The sequence below is a fragment of the Ixodes scapularis genome, unplaced genomic scaffold (assembly GCF_016920785.2).
Source record: "Ixodes scapularis isolate PalLabHiFi unplaced genomic scaffold, ASM1692078v2 ptg000065l_1__unscaffolded, whole genome shotgun sequence".
In the NCBI taxonomy this organism is placed as follows: domain Eukaryota; kingdom Metazoa; phylum Arthropoda; class Arachnida; order Ixodida; family Ixodidae; genus Ixodes; species Ixodes scapularis.
The window spans coordinates 254,125-278,679 of record NW_024609904.1 but is presented as its reverse complement, the minus strand read 5'-3'; the positions used below and the strand labels follow the sequence as shown (position 1 = coordinate 278,679).

The 24,555-nt window shown below is 43.1% G+C and overlaps 1 protein-coding gene and 2 pseudogenes across 1 annotated transcript; 2 read left to right on the top strand and 1 right to left on the bottom strand.

Moving 5' to 3' along the window:
- The first annotated feature begins 933 nt into the window (after positions 1 to 933).
- Positions 934 to 2,408, top strand: LOC115313876 (zinc finger protein 525-like). The gene is made up of 5 exons (XM_042287637.1): positions 934 to 1,009; positions 1,104 to 1,313; positions 1,482 to 1,565; positions 1,650 to 2,169; positions 2,336 to 2,408. The coding sequence occupies exons 1-5, from the start codon at positions 934 to 936 to the stop codon at positions 2,406 to 2,408; spliced, it is 963 nt and encodes a 320-aa protein (XP_042143571.1).
- Positions 2,409 to 3,778: 1,370 nt separating this feature from the next.
- LOC120849333 lies at positions 3,779 to 9,443 on the bottom strand (annotated as a pseudogene).
- A 36-nt stretch (positions 9,444 to 9,479) lies between these two features.
- Positions 9,480 to 24,555, top strand: part of LOC120849334 — a 71,151-nt pseudogene continuing 56,075 nt past the window's right edge.

Sequence of the window (24,555 nt, the reverse complement as noted above, 5' to 3'; positions counted from 1 at the left end):
CATAGTGCACATTTTATCTATATCTTCAAATTTAGCCCTGCATGTGTTTATTCTTAAGACTTGATCCTGTCCTGATCTGAGCTAGTTAAGTGCTCCCTCTGAAATTATCACCTTAGCAAGGTGTGCCCACAGTTACCGGACTGATTTTCTTCCAAAACGTGACTGCCTGTAAATGTGCATAGACGAGACCCGACAAGCTAGAAAAGCGGCCATAGATTACAAACCTGAAGAACATCATAACGCAAGAAGGAAAGGATACACATTTGGCTGGAAAGCCCCGATAAATTGAACCATTGTTTGATGTCAAAGTTTTATGCCCTTCAAAGGAAGCACAACCTACAGCAGACAGTTGTGAAACCTTCCGTGAACATTGTAACCCGAGGTCTTAAGTAAGCTCTTTCTTGTTGTTTATTAGTGGTCCCTCTTGTGTCTGTAATAATGAGACAAACCTGGATGTATTTATTTAGTTGCCAAAACTAGCTGTCCATAGTCTGAACGTCAGGTTTTAATATTCACAAGGCAGTTTTATAGGGAAGGTTTGGTCCCCTAAAATTGTGTCTATAGCGAGACGTCTATATTAACGAGACAAGACTGCATCACATGTTGAAGTTCTTTTACTAATAACTTCAAGGAAGACCTTTTGATCTGACCTGCATAATCAGTCATGGCCAATTAAAAACGTCATATCTAACAGTCTCCAGAAATATTGCTTTTGTTCCACTCTGAATAATGAAGTATCCAGCCCCCAAAAGTATTCACATCCAGATTCTAAATCCAGAGGTACTGCACCACAAACATTTTCTTGTCACAAAAAGTTCATTTTTAGAAAACAGAAAAACTTTCCGAATGTGAGAAGATATGTAAAGTGTAATTTAGAAATTAAGATAAAATGTATTACTTTTTTCTAGGATTTCCACTGTTCAAAATTAGGAAATGGTGCCAGTTGCATATGACTGCTTGCGTGAATTAAATTTCAAAGTGCAGCAAAATATTAAACTGCACACCTGTGGCAAAACTGCATTAATGACAACTCTTTCCCAAACTAAGTTGCTATCTTGGTTGGGCTTTCTTTGTGTGTCAATACATATGGTCTTTTCTTCCAGGGGATAGTGCAACGTTGTTGGGGGAGTCAAGCTACAGATTGAAAGTCACTGAGGACATCTGGTTCAGATGCTGTTCCTGCACCTATGTCACCAGAGATCAGCATGGAATTGTGAGCCACTTGGCTGCCCATGGTCAACAATCCAAATGCCAGCATCCTTCCAAGTCTGGCTCTAAGACCCGTGTGCTCGGCAGCACTCAAAAGCACAACAGTGAAAAGCCATTTAAGTGCAAGCTTTGCCCTCAAGAGTTTGCTCATAATTCTTTTCTGACCTGTCACAATCGAACACACACTGGTGTCAAGTCATTTAAGTGCAAGCAGTGTCCTAAAGCCTTTGCTCGAAATTCTCAACTACAACGCCATACTCTAATGCACACAGGTGAAAAGCCATTTAAGCACAAGCAGTGTCCCCAAGCCTTTGCTCAAAATTCCGATCTACAAAGCCATAATAGAATGCACACTGGTGAAATGCCATTCAAGTGTGAGCAGTGCCCCAAAACCTTTGCTCGAAATTCCCATCTTAAACGCCATGCTCTAATGCACACAGGTGAAAAGCCATTTAAATGCAAGCAGTGCCCCCAAGCCTTTGCTCAAAATTCCCATCTTCAAAGCCATAATCGAACGCACACTGGTGAAAAGCCTTTTAAGTGCAAGCAGTGCCCCCGAGCCTTTTCTCAAGATACTGCTCTAAGAAATCATAATCGAACCCACACTGGTGAAAAGCCATTCAAGTGCAAGCAGTGCCCCCGAGCTTTTGCTCAAAATTCCCATCTTCAAAACCATAATCGAACACACACTGGTGAAAAGCCATTTAAGTGCAAGCAGTGTTCCCAAGCCTTTGCTCAAAATTCCCATCTACAAAGCCATAATCGAATGCACACTGGTGAAAAGCCATTTAAGTGCAAGCACTGTTCCAAAGCCTTTGCTCGAAATTCATATCTGAAAAGTCATAATCAAACACACACTGGTGAAAAGCCATTTAAATGCAAGCAGTGCCCCAAAGCCTTTGCTAGGAATTACCAACTGCAACTCCATACTCTAACCCACATAGGTGAAAAGCCATTTAAGCGCAAGCAGTGCCCTAAAACCTTTGCTCAAAATTCCCAGCTGCAACACCATACTCTCCTGCACACTGGCAAAAAGCCATCTAAGTGCAAGCAGTGCCCCTAAGCCTTTGCTCGAAATTCCCACCTGCAAGGCTATAATCGAACACACTGGTGAAAAGCCATTTAGGTGCAAGCAGTGCCCCAAAGCCTTTTCTCATAGTATCAATCTGATTAATCATTGTCAAACACATTGTGTTTAAAAACCATACAAGTTGAAACTGTGCCCCCAAAACTTTGCTCAGAATATGAGTTTATCTGCCAGAACCAGATGCACATTTGCAGAGTGCCTTTCAGTTGACCTTTAAGTTGAGCTACCATTTGGGAGACTGCTAGTTGAATGCCCCTCACACTGCCCAGCAGGTTTTTCGAATGTATTGGCACTGTTCCCATTTTGAATACAGTGTAATGCCCCTTCGGTACTGCACTGACGAAACCTGTGGATAGTTTGGAACTGGACTAACATGCTCTTACTCAAAGTGTTTTCGCATTCGCATCTCAGTCAGGTATTTAAATGACACCTGTTTTTAGATATCACTTTGTCTTGTGTTTTATATCTTCCAGTATTGTCTTGTTCCGTGTTCATGTTCCTGGCATTTGTTTCTGTGTTGCCTGGCTGTTTGCATCAGAATTTTCTGACCGTAGGTGTCATTGTTTGCTGGAAAATTCCTTTTGCTTTTTGTTTTGTGTAACGCAGGAGAGTTGTTTCTTTAATGGCTTACATTCTTATATTTTTAATAGAATGAGGGGGATCAGTGAAGCAAAGTCTCAAAGAATACTAACTCAGCAGTGGATTGGCTTTGATTACAGGATCTTTTGAATCGTTGTTCAATGTATGTTTATTTTTGTATTGTGTAGGGAATTTAGAAGGAAATCTTTATTGCATCTATTTTTTGTTTTATATTTGTTTGTTTTGAATGAAATCTGCAGATGATAAATATGTAACCAGACTTCTCTGTTACTGTTCCTAATATAAAGGTTGACAGTGTTAGCTTTTTTTTTCTTCCATTGCGTATGTTAGCTGAAGCAAATCTGCTACGGGCAGAGTAGCTCTTTAGAAAGTTCCCATTTTGCCATCCAGCTTGAAGGTGGGGTCTCACTGTAGCAGTTAAAAGAGTGGTGGCTTCTGGTGTTGGTTCTGACAGTATCCCAGTTCCTGCCCTCTAGCAGGTTTATACATCATGTTTTAAGTGTGGATGTTTGATGCATGTGAAGGCCTTGCACTGCACTCCCAAATCGTGTGAAAAAGAGACTTGGGACTGTAGGAGAACTTTGGACCGATTTTATTGGGCTGATACTCCTCAGCACAGGCACCTTCCTAATTGCGTATTGTTAACCGACAGTTGCTTCTTTTCAACCGTCACTACCTAGAACTTGCGTGACTGCAATATTTTGTGGCACCAGGCACTTGTTCCTGGGGCCAGTAGTTGTCTCGCTTTGCCGGGATTTATAAATTGGATGTCGTCGTACAAGTTGCAGTGCTTCTTGCTCATTTTCCTATAGCTCTAGAAACACTGCAGCTAATATATGGTTTGGAGCATGTGGAAAATGACAACAGATGCATGTACAAATTCTAATAACAGTCTCGTTCGTTTGCAATTTGTGCCGAGTTGAGAGGTGTTTGGCCATCCGTGGATTTGCTGAAGGCGAGAAAGACATGTAGGATCACTGGAAAAGTGAGAAAGTCAGTGCGTTTCTTTTCAATGTCCAGCCTCCAGCACGCGCTTTATGTCTTACGGCGTACTTCAACAATGTGTGCGCGTTCAGAAAAGACAGTAGTTGATGTTGCTCCATTTATCTTATGCTCACTAGACAAAATCAATTCAGACACTTCCTGCTCTTTAATTTTAGTTGAGAATTCAGAAGTCAAGAAAACCTCACTTTCATTCATTTAGGCTGTACAAAAAAAGATGTATTAACGCCAGAAATAAAAAAAGATAGGCGTTTAAAGGTCTTGAAAACGTACAGCTGTCGGAAAAATTATAAAGAGCTTTGACACTAAAGTGGAGAGGAAAGCATCATATATTTTACATCTTACTCAAACTCGGCGTTCTTAATGCTCGTGTGTAAGGCACCAAAGCAAAAACCATAACACCAAAACAAACAAAAAATTAAAGAAGCTAGACTTTTTCACGAGTGTGAGATAGGATGAAACTTATTCTTTTTCACAAACCAAGCATGCAAAGCGAATGAGGAATAATAATTTTCACGCTGAATAAAGCATATCTGCTGCGAGCGCCAGGCCTCGGCCAGCCGTCGGATGGCTGTGATCCGGCCCACAGTTCCCTCACCCAACCCCCAGAACCTTCCTATACCTACCATTATACTTCAGCCTCTGTCGCACTATCAAGTTCACAACTGCTTTCTCCCTGAGAAATGAAAACTGACGTCAACGTCTTAAAGCTATTTTGGAAATTGAAGGCAGGTGGCACCACGTGCCGCGACCCCCGCACCATGGTCATAAAGATTATGCATACTAACTCTAGAAAAAAAGGTCCGCCATTTTCCCATGCATTCTGGCTGCCGTTAGCGGCGGGGCATGGGGGCAGACCTTCGGCGTCCCACACATGGTTACCAACTGCCTTCGATTTTACGATTATAATTATCATCAGAGCAGTTTAATGAACTTCAACAATCCACATACTTACCGGTGGAAAGATATTCGCGTTCCTTTCGAAGCTTTTTGCATAGCGCGCAGGTGTACGGCCTCGTCAACGCAAAACTAAACCAGATCTTCGTGATTACCATTGCGACTGTCCTTCAGCTGTCAACATTGCTTTCTTTCTCTCATGTTACGTCGCTCTCTTTCGCGATCTTTCACTCGGGACTCCGGATGTCAGTGCACGGGATTTGCCACTTTTCCTCACTCAACTAACTATTGTGACTAAAAGGAGAAGGTGTGACTATCGGAGGAGGCAAAGCCGTCCTGCTGCGTGATGATGCCGCGAGTGGCGCTGTCGTCAGCAGCGCGATCAGCCCGTTCCGTGTCCACGCTGTCGTCTGCACGTTGTCGCGGTCAGTTCAGTTTGCTCTCTGAGCCCCGATGTAACACTTGTGTCACAAGAAATCATAGACTGAGATTTTAATTTTGTTTGACCGACGTAGTATGTTATTTGGGTATTCGCAACTCTCTTGAGTTTTAATCATTGGCCGATCACGGAATCTTGCACGCAGGGGCAATCCAAGTACTTGCCTTTATCTTTTGATTAGTCAGTGTGGAGTGAGATGGGATTGGAAAATTTTCAATGTCGTGCTACAAGCGAAGGATGATAATGCCTTGATTTGTCATTGTTTAATGTTCACGTTTTCTTTACTGCACTACTTAAACTGTTGTCGAATAATCCAGTGGTACAAGCGAGTTTATGCATATTAAATATGTGAAATTGAGTACCCGAGAAAGCAAAATTTTACTTACGTTAAAGGGATACTGAACCGAAATCTGGATTTCGCAAAGTAAGGCTGCAGAAGTGTTGAACGGGACGCTACGAACCCCAAAACATCACTACTGCATCGATATCTCAAACAGATGGCCATACTTTTGGAAAAGAAGGGCGTGATCAAGCGAGTTCTTTGACGTAACTGTCCTCCGGGAGAATTTGAGAATGAGGAGAAGCGGCCTCGCTTCTCTCCTCCTCGCTTCGGTTCACCAGCTTGACGGGACGTAGCGAGGAGGAGAGAGAATGGGCATCGTGACGTGCCTTGTCTCGTCGGCCGAATTCAATCGCGCACTTCTTTTCCAAAAAATATGGCAATCCGTTATATATCGCTGTATGAGTGATATTTTTTGGTTTTGCAGCTTCCCGCCTATCTGCCCGGCCTTGTTTAGTGAGCTCAAAATTTTGGTTCAGTATCCCTTTAAGGCTTTGTGTTCTTGCGTGCAGGTAGTCAATTCTTAGAGCTTTGTATATGTCTATTGGGACTTTTCTCGAAAATACTATTTCTAACAGTTTCATAAATTTGTGTATATAATTGATAGCCTTTGCACATCACACCAAAATAAAGGGTGAATTGCACAATGTAACATACTTTAACACCAATCCAAAGAATGCATGAACACTTTAATAAGCACAAAACCGAAAACAGGGTTGTGAAAATCTCGCTAACAGCACGAACATGAGCCGGCAGTCAGTCTCATAAGTCAGGATTTCTCGACAACAGAACGACTATGTAAACAATTCAGTGGTCAAAAATTTATTTATTCAAAATACCCCTAAAGGCCCTCTGTAGAAGGGTGTTTCATAGGGGGGAGGAGCAAACATATTACTCTACACACAAAGAAAAACCAAAGGCATACAAGGCAATATAACAACAAGGAATAAATAAGAATGCTAAGTATTAGTACAACTGCACGAGTTCTTGGGAGTTTGAGAAATCTAGTTCAGTTGCAATGTGAGCCGGTAGGTTGTTCCAGTCGATTATGGTTCGTGGTATGAATGATCGTGCATAACTAAATGAGCGGCATGTGATGCGCGTCACTTTGAATGAATGATCATGACGTGAAAGGATAATTGGGGGCATTTGAAAAAAATTGTCGTGAAGCGATGCATGGTATTAGAGCTTGTGAAATAATGACGGACTGGCATGTTTACGGCGGCATGATAGGTCTTGCAACTCAGCCTGATTTTTAATGCGGTGACACTGGAATATGGCGAGTAGTTGAAACAGAAAACGAGCAGCACGGTTTTCCAGGGACTCTATGTTACTTATAATGTAGGCTCGCTAAGGATCCCATATGGCAGAAGCATATTCAATTTTGGGGCAGATTAAAGTCATATAAGCAAGTTTTCGTAAATGAGCGGGTGCTTGTTTAAGATTGCACTTTATGAATCCTAGGGAACGGTTAGCGGAAGCGAGATCAATCTGGTAGTGCTAGGATAAATCGGACTGAAAGTGGACACCCACATTCTTATATGTAGAAGTGAGCAACAATATTTTTTTTCAGAAGGTAAGAGGTTGGAATCTGAGTAGAGCATTTGGTAAATGATATGTTTTGTTTTATTACGGTTGAGGGTCATTAGCCACAAAGAACACCACGTAGTTATCTTGTCCAGGTTTGATTGGAGAGCTTGGCGATCGGTGTTAGAAAAGATGTTATGGTAGATGCCACAGTCGTCAGCAAAAGAACTGACTAAAGGTGAAATGCAAGTGGGTAGGTCATTATATGAGAAAAAGTAATGGACCCAGCACGCTCCCTTGGGAACTCCAGATTCCACTTGGGCAAAAGAGCTGGAATCGTTAATGGAGGTGAACTGAAGTCTACTTGAGAGAAAGTATTTTACCCATTAGAGGACACATGTTAAGCTGTGCAGGTTTTAGTAAATAGCCTGTGATGGGAGACGCGGTCAAAAGCAGGGTTCGCACGGGTGCTTGAAAACATTGAAAACCCTTGAATTTGAAAATGCCATTTTCCAGACCTTGGAAGTCCTGGAATTTGTAGCGGTGCTTGAAAACCCTTGAACTTCCTTATGATAGTCAGTGGTGCTACATTTTTATAATAATAAAATAAAATCATGATTTTTACGTGTAAGTTAAAAAAAATTTTAGAAACTAAAACGAGGGAATTTTTTTATATGGCATACAACTCAACATATTTGGTTGATACACGTTAAGCGCCTGGCCACAATGGTAGCAGTCCTGGTGGTTCCGGATCCGGTCTCGCCCGTCCGCTTTTTGTGATCTCGCGCCGTCGGTCGCTCACTCGCGTAGCGTTTGCTATTATGACCCTGCTTTACGCAGCACATGGTGGACGTTGTTTAAGCTGTGCGCGATGCCTGGAAAGTGCAACTTCCAGCGGTCGTGATTGGGTCATGACGGCTACAGACACTGGGTTGCGCCGGACCCAGAGAGCATGAATCGGGCAAAATGCAGACCTTGCGGGAAGACGTACGACGTCTCGTCAATGGGCAAGTCTGCACTAAAAAGCCACATGAAAGTGCGAAGCACAGTAGGAACACGAAGACGGCAGCAGGCAGCTCTATGAAGAACTATGTGACTCCGTGCTTCAGTGACCGATCAGTCCTCGCGGGATCGAATTACGTGGGCTTGAATTTTCGCGAACCGTACCACAGCTGAAAATTTGGAATTATTCGCGGGTTCTAATTTTTGCGACTCGAATGTAGCTTCCGAAGTGTTGATATTGGGCCCAAATTGTTTGCGGGACTTGTTTTTCACGAATCGTCGGCAATTCGCGAAAATTACGTCGTTTACAGTATTGAAGGGGTCCTTTAAAATATATTTCCAGGTCCTTAAAGGTCCTTGAAAACCCTTGAATTTTTTTCTTTAAAGCCTGTACGAACTTCTCAAAATTCGAGAAGTTGGCAAAAAGCACATCAACCTGAAAACCAGCATCAATATATGTATGTAAGTCGTGAACGAAAACGGCAATTTGAGTGTCACATGAGTAACCTCTGCGAAAAGCGTGCTGATACTTGAAAATAATGTTATGGTCCTCTAAATCCTGCATGACGGGCATTTATGATGTGCTCCAGAGGTTCACAAATAGTGCAAATTGAGCTCCTTTCATAGATAATTAAAAAAGTGCAATAATGCAAGCTAGCAACAAAGTCGATACACGGTCTTATCGCACACAGCTTATCTTTAGGTACCGGTATTTATTTCCTTCCCCGGCTCTCCTGCCAACTTGCATTCTTTGTGGCGACAAGGAAGTGCAACCTTGTAAAAGTGAAGATCAACTTAATGATCATGTTTTTCAATGTGGTGCTGTGTGTAGTACAGCCAACAGAGCCTAGTGCACATGCTTGCAGGAAAGAGCACACATCGAGGATGCTGTCCGCTCCAAGTTCTCGAGAACTAAAGCAAGAAATGAACGCATTTTCCGAACACATCACCAACAGGTTCAGAGCTGCTTATCGGTAAAGAAGTTCACCCTGGTTTGAAGCACTCATCAGGCATGCTTCCTTGGCTGCTGCTGCAGAGTCCTGGAGCAGCCGTTCAGTGCATTCCCTGCACTTTGTCTTCCGTATGCACTTGCGTGCAAGGTGCCCTGCGACGTAGAACACCAAGTGTGAGTCACTTCCTTTACTTGTGAGGGACGGCTGGTCAGTAACGATGCCACAAGCATCCAGCGTAGCCTTGACTTCCTGAAGATTGCCAAGGTCAAGGAGGTCATCGACTCGTCGCTGACCGTTATACGCGTTAATTGGCTTAAGAAGGCTCCTCAGGGTGCTTTCGGTGACATACCTCTCTATTAGCAATCTTGTAAGTTTGGTGAATGTCATGCAGTTTACAGAGACGAGAAACTGTGAAGGTGCTAGATGGTCATTACGTTCCAACATTTGACGGAGGATCCTGAACAGGTTTTATTCGGCTCTTGACTAAGTCGTGATGTGAGGAGGTACCCCAACACTTCTGTCACATAATGCAAGAGAGAAGCGTGCTTGAAAGCGTAACACGAAGTCCTTCAGCGGTGCTTCGACTGAGGAAGCCGTGCCGCTGCATTTTTGCCGATGTCTGCCATGTGTTGATGTAGCCGAGAAATTCTCGCAGCACAGCCTCCTTTCTTGACCCAGGCCTTAAGGCATCCTTGCTGCAGCGGGATGTCTTAACACTGTTGAGGTCGCTCATCTTCTTGACACTGTCGCTGTTGTGGTACCAAACCTGCGCTCTACTTTTTGCTTATACAGGTAAGTGCCCCGAACTACATTGTTGCTGTATAGGCGGATGGCGTGGGTGACGCTCATTTTCTCCAAGTTGTGATGCGCGACATGTCTCTCCATTGTGTGAGGCTCTTGTTCTCACACTTCCAGCTTTCTTGAATGTGCTCCACTAGGACTCACCCTTCTGCTGTGCAAAACACTGCTATCAGCATTGGTGATTCTCGAGCATTTCGCCAGGTGTAGAAAATCCGAAATGAAGTGCAGCTTTCTGCTTCGGTCTGCACGATGCTCCATCTTGTAGAAAATGTTCGTTGATGTTGCTTTAAGTCCAAATATTTTCCACATATGCCCGTTTCATGCAGCAGTGTCGCATGTCACGAAGTCAATGAGAAGCCCAGCTTTCTCAGTCATCAGAATAGCATCTACGATGATATGTACGAGCATTTCGGCTTTTACATTATATTGTGACCCTAAGACGCCCATGATCTGATGTGGCGTTCCACCAAATGGCTGAAAGAACAGAAGCAGTCCATGGTGTCACATTAGGTGCCAGGCACGTAGCCAGAATTTTTATTCGGGGGGGGCCCCCGCCCCCCCCCCCCCCCTCCCCTTGAAATTTTCCATCTTGCTGGGGCCTCCTCTCCCCCTCATACAGCATTTTGTCATAGGCATCTTTGGGTTGTGCAGGGGGAGAGAGGAGAGGAGGCCCCAACAAAATGGAAAATTTTGGGTGGGGGGGGGGGGCGGGCCCCTTTTGGCGTTTGGTGGTGGTGTAGTCGACCAAGTCCACAAACCTTTCAAACTTGCTACGTTAACCTACGCTTAGGTGCTCAGAAAGCTTAATCTCATCAATGAGCAACCCGCCGTGGCACCTGGCGGGTCAATGTTTTTTTGTTTTCTCAGCTAGACAGCGGAACATACTTACGTTGAGGCCAAATCCACCCCTGTATGCACGAGCGTATGTGCGGAGGCCAGTACGTCCTAATAGGACTACCATCTTTTGTTTGCGAAGGGTACAGATGAGGGCTCTTCATTCATTCGCATGATAATGCACTCCAGTGCCCATTCATCTGTGAACTTCATTCCACATGTCCTTTTATGCTTGGATGCCTCAAGGCAAGCTCTCACCTGGTGTTGCTGCATGCTTGGCAAGTCGGCTCGAGCTCTTCATGCAGGGTTGATGGCCTAACCTGTGCTTTTTTCAATTTCATTTCTGCCAGTTTTTTTTTTTTTTGTTTTTTTTATGTTAGCAATTGTTTTTCCTGCTCTTAAAGGGGCCCTCCGGAGCGTTCTGCGATGGTCTATTTATGGCGGTAACTCAATCTGCAGGCCCTAGAGATACTAAAAATCATAAAATTACGATCATGCGCGGCGGATTTCCCTACTAAAATTGCTATCAAAGTCCCCGGCACGCCCCCCTTTCTGAGATGACCCCGGAAAACGGGAGGGGCATCTCTTTACGCGTCAGCCAATAGCAAGCGAAGGATCCCGGCGTCACTGCGCGTCACCAACGCCGCCGACCGCCGACCAGCGGAGGAATCTCTCGAACACGCGCGGACCGTCGTCAAGGAACTCGGACTTTGTGCTCGGCAGTCGTCATTCGTCGCACCGCACCGTCGCGCTGCTACTAAAATACGCAGTCGCATCCCACAGATCACCAGAAAAAGTTTGACTCGTTGACGTGGAAGGATCGCAAAGCTGGCTTCGGAGTCGGGATCCACGGGAAGAAGGAACATGTGTCCCGCAAACGCACGCCTGCAGACGCCCCGGGAAGCAGACGAGCCGACGCGCCGACGCATCACCCCCTAGCAACAAGCTTGCGGGGAGAAAACATAGTTCGCTGGTTTTGGAGCGATAATTGCGGACTATGTTTCCCGCACCACAATCAGTTTACGTTTTTCTCAAACTCTAATTTACAACGAGCTTAAAAAGTGTTGGAATAATAACGTTCGCATTCACAGCGAGACGCAGCATTTCCATTGGTCAAGTTTTAGCGATGGGCAGGGAATGGGGTATTGTCTTCCAAGAGAAAATAGTCCCGATATATTTTTTCTGCCATCTGCTTAGTAAACGGTTTTGTAATCTAAAACTTTGTATAGATATTAACTTGCACCTACTACGCAATATAAAAACATAAACAGACGATCGCAGAATGCTCCGGAGGGCCCCTTTAAACTTGAGCATCTTGATCTGCATCTTGTGAGCTGTTGCTTGGACAGGGTACCTGATACTCCTCCTCTTGTGCGAAAGTTCATTCAGCAGCAGATTGCACGGATATTTACACTGCACAGATCTGCTGTTCTGGCTCTGAACAGTGCCAGTGCACTTCAAACTGAATACCTTCCATCTAAATGCGCGGTGCCTACACTTTGTGCGATGCAGCTTATCAAGGCCCTACACTTCTCCCAGTCCCCTGCAGGCTTTAATCTACTTCTCGAAGCAAGTCTTTGGCTTCTTGTATGCTCTCCACTTAAACTGTTTTCAGAGTTGCACTTTGAAACATCTTAAGGGTGCAAATCCCGTTGCTCGTGTTGAACGCTACCAACCGCTCCAAGCATACCGTCCCTCTGCCTATCTCGCACGCTAAGAACACAACCACCTCAGCAGCACCTGAAACCAGATGGCTTCCCCAGTAGTTAGGAAGTGCACAGCCTTGCAGGTCCACTCTCTAAAGAATGCCCGTGCTGGTGCACAGCAGATCAGCGTCGTTGAGCTGCTGTGCAGAATCTGACCCTTCAATGTCAGCTCAAGGTGCTTTCGAAGGGAGCTCCTCAGACAATGTTTTTTGTTATGTTGGGCGTCTCGGCCCATATATAGAGGGAGATTACTTCCGTCGCTGGCTGAGTATGAACTGCTTTTATTCTCACGATCTTCGTACGGCCAAGCCTGCTCGCGTCACGGGCGGCTCGGGTAAAGGGGTGTCCAAACAGGACACTACAAAACGCGCGACTCCGACAAATCGTGAAAATTGAAGCGGGCGCTTCTATAGGAGCGTCCGCTTCAATTTTCACGATTTGTCGGAGTCGTGCGTTTTGTAGTGTCCTATTTGGACACCCCTTAACCCGATCTCCGAATGCCGCGGCGGCGGGACGGCGGCACTATGTGATCGCCCGACTGGCGCCGTAGGGGGTTCCACAAAGCGGCAGAATGTTGCTCGTATTATACATAACATTTTTGTTTGGCGGTTCTTTGGCAGTGGCTTTAAAAGATACGCTGGCAGATTGTAAAAAAAAAAAACTGCTGGTACCGCATTGTCTATGAGCATAGGTCGGTCGCGAGGGATTTAAACGAGCTCCCCCTTCACTGTATGCGTGAAGTGGCGTATGATATAGCCAGATACCATTGACTACCAATACTGGAAACTCGAGCCAAAATACATGGGGTTGTCGGGAGACACAGAAGTGCTGCCATCTTTCGGTGTGAGATGGTAAACTATGCGCTCGAAATTAAAAGGATAACAGTCATTCAGTACACTATTTTTTCTCTTCACACTATCAAGAATTGTGAATAGATGACAAATCGGGGTGTGCCGATTTCAATTGAGCAAGAGCTGATACACGGTATTTCTGATAATGAGGTGCGCTTCATATTAGCACTAAGTATTTAGATTATATAGACCTATGTATTACACCTGGTACAAATGACGTACTGGCAATTAGCGACTTTCTAGTAAATTGACAGTTTATGGACCACTCTAAAGGCTATGGCTGTTACTAGCTGTAGTGACTGGCTCTTGGCGGTTAGAAATAAAGCACAGCAATTCAAATATGTAATTGCTCCATGAGTCATTATTTTAAATCGTATGAGATTCACTTCCAATGAGTCTGGAAATTCTACACTACATAGTAATTACAGCCAGTAAATGCTATACTGGCTGTTTAACGAAGAGTCAGCATTTATAAGGAAGTAGAATTAGTGTCTGGTTCAGTTTTACCTGTCGTTTTGGGGACCTGGTTAGCCTCTAATGACTGCAATTACTATTGGATTATATTTCTGAGTTATTTGAACGAGTATAAATTAGATTGCCTTCCAAGGGCTATTAATGGCTCTAGGCCAATATCCTAAGCTATTTCGGGGCATATAGACCAATCAGCTGTTTATTAGGTAGTTCCATTTGTGATAGACTTTAATGACCATTAGCGACCATTTAGTGATATTTGTAATGTTATGTCTCAGATTGGATTTGAATGACTATTATTTTATTTTATTTCCTAATTATATGGCAGATTTCGGTTCCAAATGACTTTTAATGACAATCAATGACTATTTGTAACTATTCTGAGTTATTTGATTGTGCGCGGCCCGAGTTGGCTTTCAATGGCGAATTTTGGCTTTTTGATCAAAATTTGACATGAAAGATATGTAGTTCAAATGACTTCTAGTTACTTTTAATGACTTTTGGCCACTATTTTGAGTTATTTGATTGTGTGCAGACTGAGCTGGCTTCATATGGCTATTATTGGCTATGTGATCATGTTTATAAATTATATGGCAGATTTGGGGTCCAAATTACTTCCGTGACTATCAATCACTATCGGTCACTTTTTCAACTTATTTGTTGTGTGCAGGCTGAGTTGGCTTCCAATGGCTACTATTGGCTATACATTCAATTTATAATTATATGGCAGATTTAGGGTCCGAATGACTTCTAGTGATTGTCCATGATTATCAGTCCCCATTTCGAGTTATTTGATTGTGTGAAGACTGTTGGCTTCATATGGCTATTATTGACTATATGATTATATTTATAAACTATATGGCAGATTCGGAATTCAAATGACTTATACTGACTATTGATGACTATGGGTCACAATTTTTAGTTATTTAATTGTGTGCGGGCTGAGTTGGCATCCAATGACTATTATTGGCTATACAATAATATTTTTTTATTTATATGGCAGATTCGTGGTTCAAATAACTTCTAGTGACTATAATGGCTATTAGTCACTATTTCGACTTACCTGATTGTGGGCAGACTGAGTTGGCCTAATAGGGCTATTATTGGCTATATGATTATGTTTATAAATTATAATGCAGGCTTGGGGTTTAAATGATTTCTAGTGACTATCAATCACTATCAGTCACTAATTCGACTTATTTGATTTTATGCAGGCTGAGTTGGCTTCCAGTGGCTACTATTGGCTATACAATCATATTTTTTATTTCTACGGCAGATTCGGGGTCCAAATGACTTCTAGAGACTTTCAAGGGCTATTAGTCACTGTTTTGACTTACCTGATTGTGTGCAGACTGATTTGGCTTCATATGGCTATTATTGGCTATATTATCATGTTTATAAATTCTATGGCAAATTTGGGGTCCAAATGACTCCTAGTGACTATCAATGATGATCGGTCACTATTTCGACTTATTTGATTTTATGCAGGCTGAGTTGGCTTCCAATGGCTATGATTGGCTATAGGCATCTGTTATTGACCTGGTTGGCTCGAATTGCCTAAAAATGGCTATTATAGTGCTTATTGGTCGCAATATTCTGCTATTCTATACTTATGAATGAAAATGGCTTCAAGTGGCTTTGTTAGCAATTGCAGATCATCTTAACAATATCACCTTAAATCACTTCAGAATGAACATTAGTGACATTTAGCTACATAGTATTTATGATGTTTTGAATATGAATGGATTTAAGTGTCTACTATTATTGGCTATGGGCAGTTCTTGACCAAATCGGCTTGAAATGGCTATACATGTCTATTAGTGACTATTATTGGCAATTTATGCAATTGGAGTGTGTATAGATTTGAATGACTTCAACTGGATAGTATAGGCTATAGGCATCTATTCTTGATTTGGTTGGCTTGGATTGGCTATTATTGGCTATAATCATCTGTTCCTGACATGGGTGGCTTGAATTGGCTACAAATGGCTTAAAGTGACTAGTATTTATAATTAGCAGCTATTTCTTTGTCTATAAACGGAGATGGCTTCATGCGGCTACTTTTGGCTATTACCATATATTTTTTACCAGACCGGCTTCAAATGGCTATGAATGGCTATTCGTGGATATGGTTGACAGTTCTATGCTATTTCAGTGATTATGACTGAAAATGACTTCAAATGGCTATTATTGGCTTATTAGTATCTATTTTACTAGATTGGCTTGAAATGGCTATACATGGCTCTCAGCAACTATTATTTACAATTTATGCAATTGGAGTGTGTATAGATTTGAATGACTTCAACTGGATATTATTGGCTATATGCATCTGTTCTTGACTGGTTGCTTGGATTGGCTATTATTGGCTATAATCATATGTTCCTGACTTGGGTGGCTTGAATTGGCTACAAATGGCTTAAAGTGACTAGTATTTATAATTAGCAACTATTTTGTTGTCTACGAACTGAAATGGCTTCATGCGGCTAGTTTTGGCTATTACTATCTATTTTTTACCAGACTGGCTTCAAATGGCTATTCATGAATATAGTTGACAATTCTTGCTATTTCAGTGATTATGATGGAAAATGACTTCAAATGGCTATTATTGCTTATTAGTATCTATTTTACTAGATTGGCTTGAAATGGCTACACATGGCTATCAGCAACTATTATTTACAATTTATGCAATTGGAGTGTGTATAGATTTGAATGACTTCGACAATATTATTGGCTACTATGTATCTGTTCCTGACCTTGGTGGCTTGAATTGGCTACAAATGGCTTAAAGTGACTAGTATTTATAATTAGCAGGTATTTCTTTGTCTACAAACTGAAATGGCTTCATGTGGCTAGTTTTGGCTATTACCATCTATTTTTACCAGAATGGCTATTCATGAATATCCATTGAATGGCTATGAATGGCTATTCATGAATATCCACAATTATACTTGCTATAGCCATTGCTAGCCCATTTAAGCCATTCTGGTTACAATGAATGATAATAGACAACAACAGCTACTAAAAGCAGGTCTGGTTAGTAAACACTAAAATTGCTCCTAACTATCAAGACGAGCCACTAATAGCCATTTGTAGCTATTCCAAGCCAATTCGATAAAGAATAAATGCTGATAGTCAATAATAGCCACTTGAAGCCAGTTTCGGCCATAAGCAGTGAAATACCACAAAATCGTCAGTTATACTCACTAATAGCCATTTCAAGCCATTTGAGGTGAATCTTGCCAGAAATATGTGCTAATAGCCAATAAAAGCCATTGCAGTTAGTAAACATGAAACCTGCTTATAAATATCAACACTAGTCACTACTAGCCATTTGTAGCAATTTTAAGCCAATCTAAATGCTTATAGCCAGTGATAGCCACTTGTAGCCAGTTCCATCCAAAACCACTGAAATAGCACATAATTCTCAATTATACTCGCTAATAGCCATTGCCATTTGAGGCAAATCTGGCCAGAAATGGGTGCTAATAGCCAACAATAGCCAATAAAAGCCATTCCAGTCAGTAAACATGGAACCTGCTTATAAATATCAACACTAGTCACTACTAGCCATTTGTAGCAATTTTAAGCCAATCTAAATGCTTATAGCCAGTAATAGCCACTTGTAGCCAGTTTCATTCAAAAACACTGAAATAGCACATTGTCAATTATACTCACTAATAGCCATTGCAAGCCATTTGAGGCAAATCTGGCCAGAAATGGATGCTAATAGCCAACAATAGCCACTAAAAGCCATTCCAGCTAGTAAGCATAAAACCTGCTTATAAATATGAACACTAGTCACTACTAGCCAGTTGTAGCAATTTTAAGCCAATCTAAATGCTTATAGCCAGTAATATCCACTTGTAGCCAGTTTCATTCAAAAACACTGAAATAGCACATCATTTTCAATTATACTCACTAATAGCCATTGCACGCCATTTGAGGCAAATCTGGCCAGACATGGATTCTAATAGCCAACAATAGCCACTAAAAGCCATTCCAGCTAGTAAACATAAAACCTGCTTATAAATATGAACACTAGTCACTACTAGCCATTTGTAGCAATATTAATATTATATATTATAGCCATTTATTATAGCCACTTGTAGCCAGTTTCATCCAAAAATACTGAAATAGCACATAATTGTCAATTATACTCACTAATAGCCATTGCTAGCCATTTGAAGCCAATCTGGTCAGAAATAGATGATAAAAGCCAACAATAGCCATTTAAAGCCAGTCCAGTTGGTGAACACAAAAATCACTCATAACTATCAGCAGTAGTCATTAATAGCCATTTGTAGCCAAATTAAGCCATTGCAATAAAAAATGTTTATAGCCAGTAATAGCCACTTGTGGCCATTTTCATCCATAAACACTGAAATAGTCCATAATTGTCAATTATACTTACAAATAGCTATTGCTAGCGATTTGAAGCCAATCTGCTCAGAAATATATGCTAATAGCCAACAATAGCCCCTTAAGGTCATTCCAGTTAGTAAACACTAAAACACCCATAAATATCAACACTAGTCACTAATAGCCATTTGTAGCCATCTCAATCAAGTTTATCTAAAATTTGATGCATCAGCCAATAATAGCCGCTTGAAGCCGTACTCATTTTTAAGTACTGAAATAGCACATAATTGTTTAATGATCTCATCAATATCCATCAGCAGCCATTTCAATTCAATCTGGTCAAAAATAAATACAAATAGCCAACATTATCCACTTGAAGCCATTCCATTTTGTAAATATAAAAATAGCTCAAGTAATAGTTATCTACTAATAGGCTCCTTGCACATGACGTCATTTCCGATACCCTCCAGAGAAGAGGGGGAGAAGGAGCTCCCCTCTTATCAGGACCCTCCTTTGTGCCTTCCGGATTTGCACAGGCGTCGCTATTCTCCTCCCAGAAGATTATAGAAGATTAACCCGTCACTCAAAATTCTTACAAAAGCAGCTTCCCTCTCCTCCTTTTACTTGGTGTGCAAATGTGTGCGATGTGACGTCAATGCAAGGAGCCTATTGCGGTTTGTAGCCATTTGCAGCCAATCTATTCCAAAATAGGTGCTTATACACCAACTCATGTTTACAAACAAACCGGAGCGCTCCTAGCGGACGCCACCGGCGCCGCGCATGCGCGGTGGATGGTGGGCAAGAAGCCCGCCGTCGCCCATAAACAAACCATTGAATTGCGTTGTTGTCGGCGTCGGTGGGAGTCCCCGTGCTCTTTTTCGCGTTGGAATTGTTGATGCTACGTCCTCCTAACAATGTCTGACTATTTGAGCGGCTTCAGCAAAACTAACGAGGCAAAACTTTGCGTGAATAATGTGACGTGCGCCGATTCATTTCACGTGGACGCCGCAGAATGGGCGCTAAAGCCTGACTCCCACGATGAGATTCTGCTCGCTGTTTTCAGACGCGACGTTGCTCGGACTGCAAAAGCGTGGACCGTAGCTGAGATGGTGGACGTCGATACTGAAAACCGCAAGTAGAATCGGGCATTACAAGTGGGTGATGGCCACTGGTAACAATAATGATAAACATCTTCTTGTACCTGTTTACACTTAGCCTACTTACCCCAACCAACCTTCAAAAGTGTTCTGAGGCCTGCACTTAGTTCTTATCGCAATTACCGGGTTAACGTTTGGTTTCCGGGCCGCTGTCGTTTGAACGAGCTGACGACAAAAAGCAGCCAAGTTTGAAAGAGCAGACGACAGTTCGAACGCGTGCGTAATGGGGTACGGGCAAGAAGCACCGCGTTTCGCGTCAACAAACCACTCGAATGTCACGTTGTCGGCGTCTGTGTGAGTCTGCCTACTCTTTTTCGCGTTGGAATTGTCGATTCTACGTCCTCATCGCAATGTCTTACCACTTTAATCGCTTAAGCGAAATTATCAAGGCTCGTTACGCCGCTAAACTTTCCGTAAATAATTTGACGTGCGGCGATTCATTCGCATGAACGCCGCAGAATGGACGCCAAAACCATGATGAGATTTTTTTAGCTATTTTCGGTAGCGACGTCGCTCGTGTTGCAAAAGTGTAGAAGGTAGCGGCGATGATCGACGTCGATATTGAAATTCGGAAGCGGGAACAGACCAAGCGTAACAAGTCGGTGATGACCACCGGTACCAATGATCAACATCTTGTATCTACTTTTTACACCGAGCCTACTTAAGTCTTTTGAGGCGTGCAATTACTTCTTATTGCAATCACCGGGTCAAAGTTTGGTCTACGGGCCGCTTTTGTTTGAACGAGCAGACGACAAAAAGCAGACGTTTGAAAGAGCAGACGAAAGTTCGAACGATCAGGCGGTCGTGTGAATTTGAAGACGCACTGAACCCGTGGGTGGTTCGGACAACTTGGCGGTTTTTTCTCGTTTATGTTGGAACAAAGCAAATACTACTGGCGACCACAAAGTGTTGCCCGCGCACGCAATCGTAGTTCGAGAGCGTCTGGTTTGCCCTTTTCACGGCTACTATCCACGTTCTCGGACGAACGGAGGGGGCAAAAACACATGAAAACTGATCTTCAAACCTTTCCAGACTCTCTTGGTACAACCCCCGTCGCAGCATTTTGACGAGAAAGCAGGTTTTTTGTCTCGTTTCTTCAAGGGAACACAGGAATGCATGTCCTGCGCGGCGACTTCTGCCCACCGCCACAGACCGGAAGTGCGTCCGGCGCGCCACCACCGCGGCGTGACGTAGGAGAGTTGAGTTGGTGTATAGCTAGTGATGGGACGAATCACCGGAGATTCGGATTCGGACAGATTCGGAAATTTCCGAACTTTTCGCGACGAATATTCGGCAGATTCGGAGATTCGTCAGATTCGTCGCTGGATGCAGGCGGCAGCATGAAGCTTGTCGTAAACCTCGCGAATGCGGTCAGTTGTGCTCTTCTTAAATACTGTTCCTGCATATAGCCAGATTTCGTCTTGTTTATTTCAACGTATGGTATGTACTGTACTGTCATTGTAAACCCTGGCACGCGCCCAGGTCCAGCTGAGCTGATCGGTGTGGTTGACGTAGGCCTAACCAGTGTACGGTCTCGCTTTCTGTGCGGTTTCGCGGTGATCGGTAAAATGTAGCGAAACGCTGTGTATTGTATGTAATCTGGCGCAACGCACAATAAATATATATTCAGGCAATGAAATGATTCGTCTCCTTCTCTAGAGCTGCGTATGTCTGTACCTGTAAGGCGCGAGAGCGAGATGTATGTTGCTCGTCACAACTTGGGATGCGTACTGGCACCGGTGGCAAAGAACAACTGTCGATTCTCCGTTCTGGGCAGCAAGTTTTGTATACATGAACTTTATTTGATGAAAAAGAAACACAAACACAGGGGTGTCCAATACAACTTCATTGTTCGGAAACAAACACTAAATCGGAAAGCCTGCATTAACCAGGAGTTTCAGGTTGTTTCCCGTGTTCCAATAGAAATACTTCAATGGGCACTCGTTGGAGATAATCGAATCGAACATACTCACTTATGTGGTGTGTGCCACTGCGACAGTAATGGACCTTTTCCATATACCGACAGCACCAGGCGGTGGCTGCGCGAACTAAAAAATCGAGGAAGTGACCTGCGCTACCAATCAATAATGGGAGCTACGTTACCAGTTGCTTCGCTCTCTGAGCAGCGTCGCGTGCCCAATGCAACGAGGTAGGCCTAGCGCGACTTTAAAGAAGGAAATCCGTAGCGTCCACCCAAACGTCGTGTTTTTCTTTCCGTCCACTTTCTTTTTTTGTGTAACACAATTATATATATGCTGCAATTACGTGTTCTACTCGTCGATTTACAGCCTCATTCCGAATTTCCTCGATTTTTTCGTGCCGACTTCCACCGCTTGGCATCGGGCGCTCGCGCGTGCGCAGAACGCTTCTCGGAAAAGGTCCATTATGGGCACGCAATGCGTCTGTACCGAACAGCATGTACGGCATCGATCTCTTGCGGCGATGAAAACATGCGCTTGTATTTCCACGTGCGTGCACCAACATGCCTATTTGGGTCGTGATCCGGAACCGAAACCAATTTTTCGGCGATGTCTGGCTAGGCTACCGTTCTCGATAAACATCCAAGATAATATTAACAAAGCGGAACATTTTATTTATTACGCTGATATTATATTACAATATTATTTCGTGCACTTTGTAGAATTTATTGAATTTAATATCACGAAAAGTTGAAACACACATTAACGTGATTTGGCAACCATGGCAACGCTCCGAATCTTTCCGAACTTTTCCGAATCGCTTGAGATTCGGCTACTTTTCCGAATCTTTCCGAATCTTCAGATTCGGTTCCGAATCTCGATTCGGATAAAGATTCGTCCCATCACTACTTATAGCCAATATTAGCCACTTGAAGCCTTTCTCATTCATAAACACTCAAACAGCAGATAATTGCTAGTATACTGACTAACAGCCATTAGTAGCCATTGAGCCTATCTAGTCAGAAATATATTCTAATAGTCAACAATAGCCACCTGAAGTAATTCCAGTTTATAACAACGAGGTAGAGGGGCTTAGAGTGATAAACCGGAAGTTCGGAAGTGGCACCCCCCCGGTTGCCGCCATATTTTACGCAAATGTGACCACTCGTCACGTGACCTCCCAAGAGCCGTGACGTCACAGGTAAGATGGCAGCGCCCAGAGCTGGCGGATGCGAGTTTGTTCGGTGCGCGGTAGCCGTGATGTGCAGCTGCTTTCCGACGACTTCGGGCTTCTTCGTGCTCGCTGATGCAGGTATAATGTGAAAATATGAAGGAATGGGACTTTATACCGTTTTTGCGCAAGATCGCTCTGGATCATCTGGATATTAACGCCTGTGAGACAGCTTCAGCTCTGCATTGCCGTACCGGTGCTTGGATTCCGGGATGTGTCCGAGGATCGATAGAACTTTGAGTGCTTTTAACATGAAATTTTCGTTTTCTCTTAGCTTTGTTTGAACGTTGAAATATCTGAGAATCTACGCGAAATGTATACGTCGCGTTAGTGCCTAAGGGAAGTTGTTTCAGCCCTCCGTCACTGAACAACCATAGCAACTTTTAGCGATGAAGCTCCTGCGATTTTAACCTTTTGTGCTAATCCACGATTCTACATTCGATCGCTTTTCTTCCTTTTTTTGTGTGTGTGTGTGAGTGCGAAGTGCACCCTTATTTTCAGCTATGAGGTTGGCGTTTTATTGAGTATGGGGAAGAATAAATCGTTGCAGGCACCTGCTTCAAAGCTATTCGACTTGCTATAAGAACAACTGTTTTGGTGCATGCATAGATTAACTGCGCATTTTTTCTGTTTTGTAGGATTTATTGCAGCTATACTCTTTTCCATCAAGAGCGCATTGTATTAGTCGGTCAATTATTTAATTGTTCTAATTACCTGGATAAGATGATTCATATTTGTGTTCATCCCTTGCCTGGAGAGCAGTCTTGTTGAAAAATGTTGAGTACCATTTCTTTCGGTCTCTTCAATAGACTCTTTTTAAAAGTGTGGGCTGTCTATACTTCGCATCACCGTAACTTGGAAAAGGCCAACCGCCACAGCCCCCTCGAGCCAATCAGAGAGACGGAGCGAAGGTGTGTGACAAATCTGTGCAGACGACCACTCTGGTGATATGCTGTCATGTGCCTCTCTCCAATGTGTGTATTGACTCACCGAGACTGTAGCCTTTGCCGTCTGCCAAATTCTGATGAAACAAATTACAGTAGCTACTACTGTAATTACCCCAGGCTTTCATAGTTTGGGTATTTGTTCGACAAGAATGTTATGTCCGCCATCCCTGTGAATTCGGCTCAGCACCTATTGGACTCGAATGCTGCATTAGCGTTCGACGTGAACTGGGGCCCATTCGTGTGCTTAACGCCGAAAAAAATGGCGACGGTTGTGTTGCTTGATAAGGTTCTGCAAAGGGTCTATTGTGTCATACATATAGGAAGTGTCATGCTATATAACAATGCATCAACACATACTATTAAACTATATGCTCAGAGGTGTGTTTGTTTTTCCAATTAACAAGTTACAGCAGTGTGCTTTAATGCTATTATCATGTGTGTAGTTTTAAGTATCCTCTCTGCAATGCCTACGAAGGCCCCTGGAAGGAATAAATTAATAAATAACATTTTCACATCACTGGAGTTGGTTTTCGGATGCACCACATGTTCAGGAAAGGTTGAACGAGTGCAGCCCCTTGCAAGAAGTCTGCCAGTCTGGTATGACCCCTTAATTAATATTGAAGGGTCAGAGAAGCGAGTGTCCTCGTAAGGTCTAGAGCGTGCAGTGGACACAATTCTCGGTGTGTAGACTCTCGAGGCATGAAGGCAAGCGGAAATATGTTTATCTGGTTAGTGTATGAAATATGTTTATTTCCACTTGATTACATAATTATTGATTCTTAGTAAATGGTTCCATAACGAGTTCTTTCTGCGACAGTCTCGTGTCATGCGTTCAGTCCTAATACTTGTGGACCTTGTTGTCGGATGACGCTCCTGGCACGTCGGTGTTCAGTTTGGTCGAGTGGCCACTTTGACCGACTGATGCTGTCTTGTAATCATACGTCATGTGCGGCCACTGACGGCTGATGCACTGAAGCTGCAGGGCTGGCTTCTTGCTGTACCGTTCACTTGAAAGCTGGCAACAATTTTTGTTTGCTATCCAAGTCTGGTGATGCTTGCAGTTCACTTTTAAGAGCAACCAACCATTCTATTCCTTCAAGTCACTGAGAAGCATTATCCCTCAAAGTTGAAACTTGTGTGCTTCGTGGAGTGGACACAGAAAATTGGTGTCAGCAAATTTTTAGGTATTGTCCTTGGACAACAACCAACACCAAATCCACTGT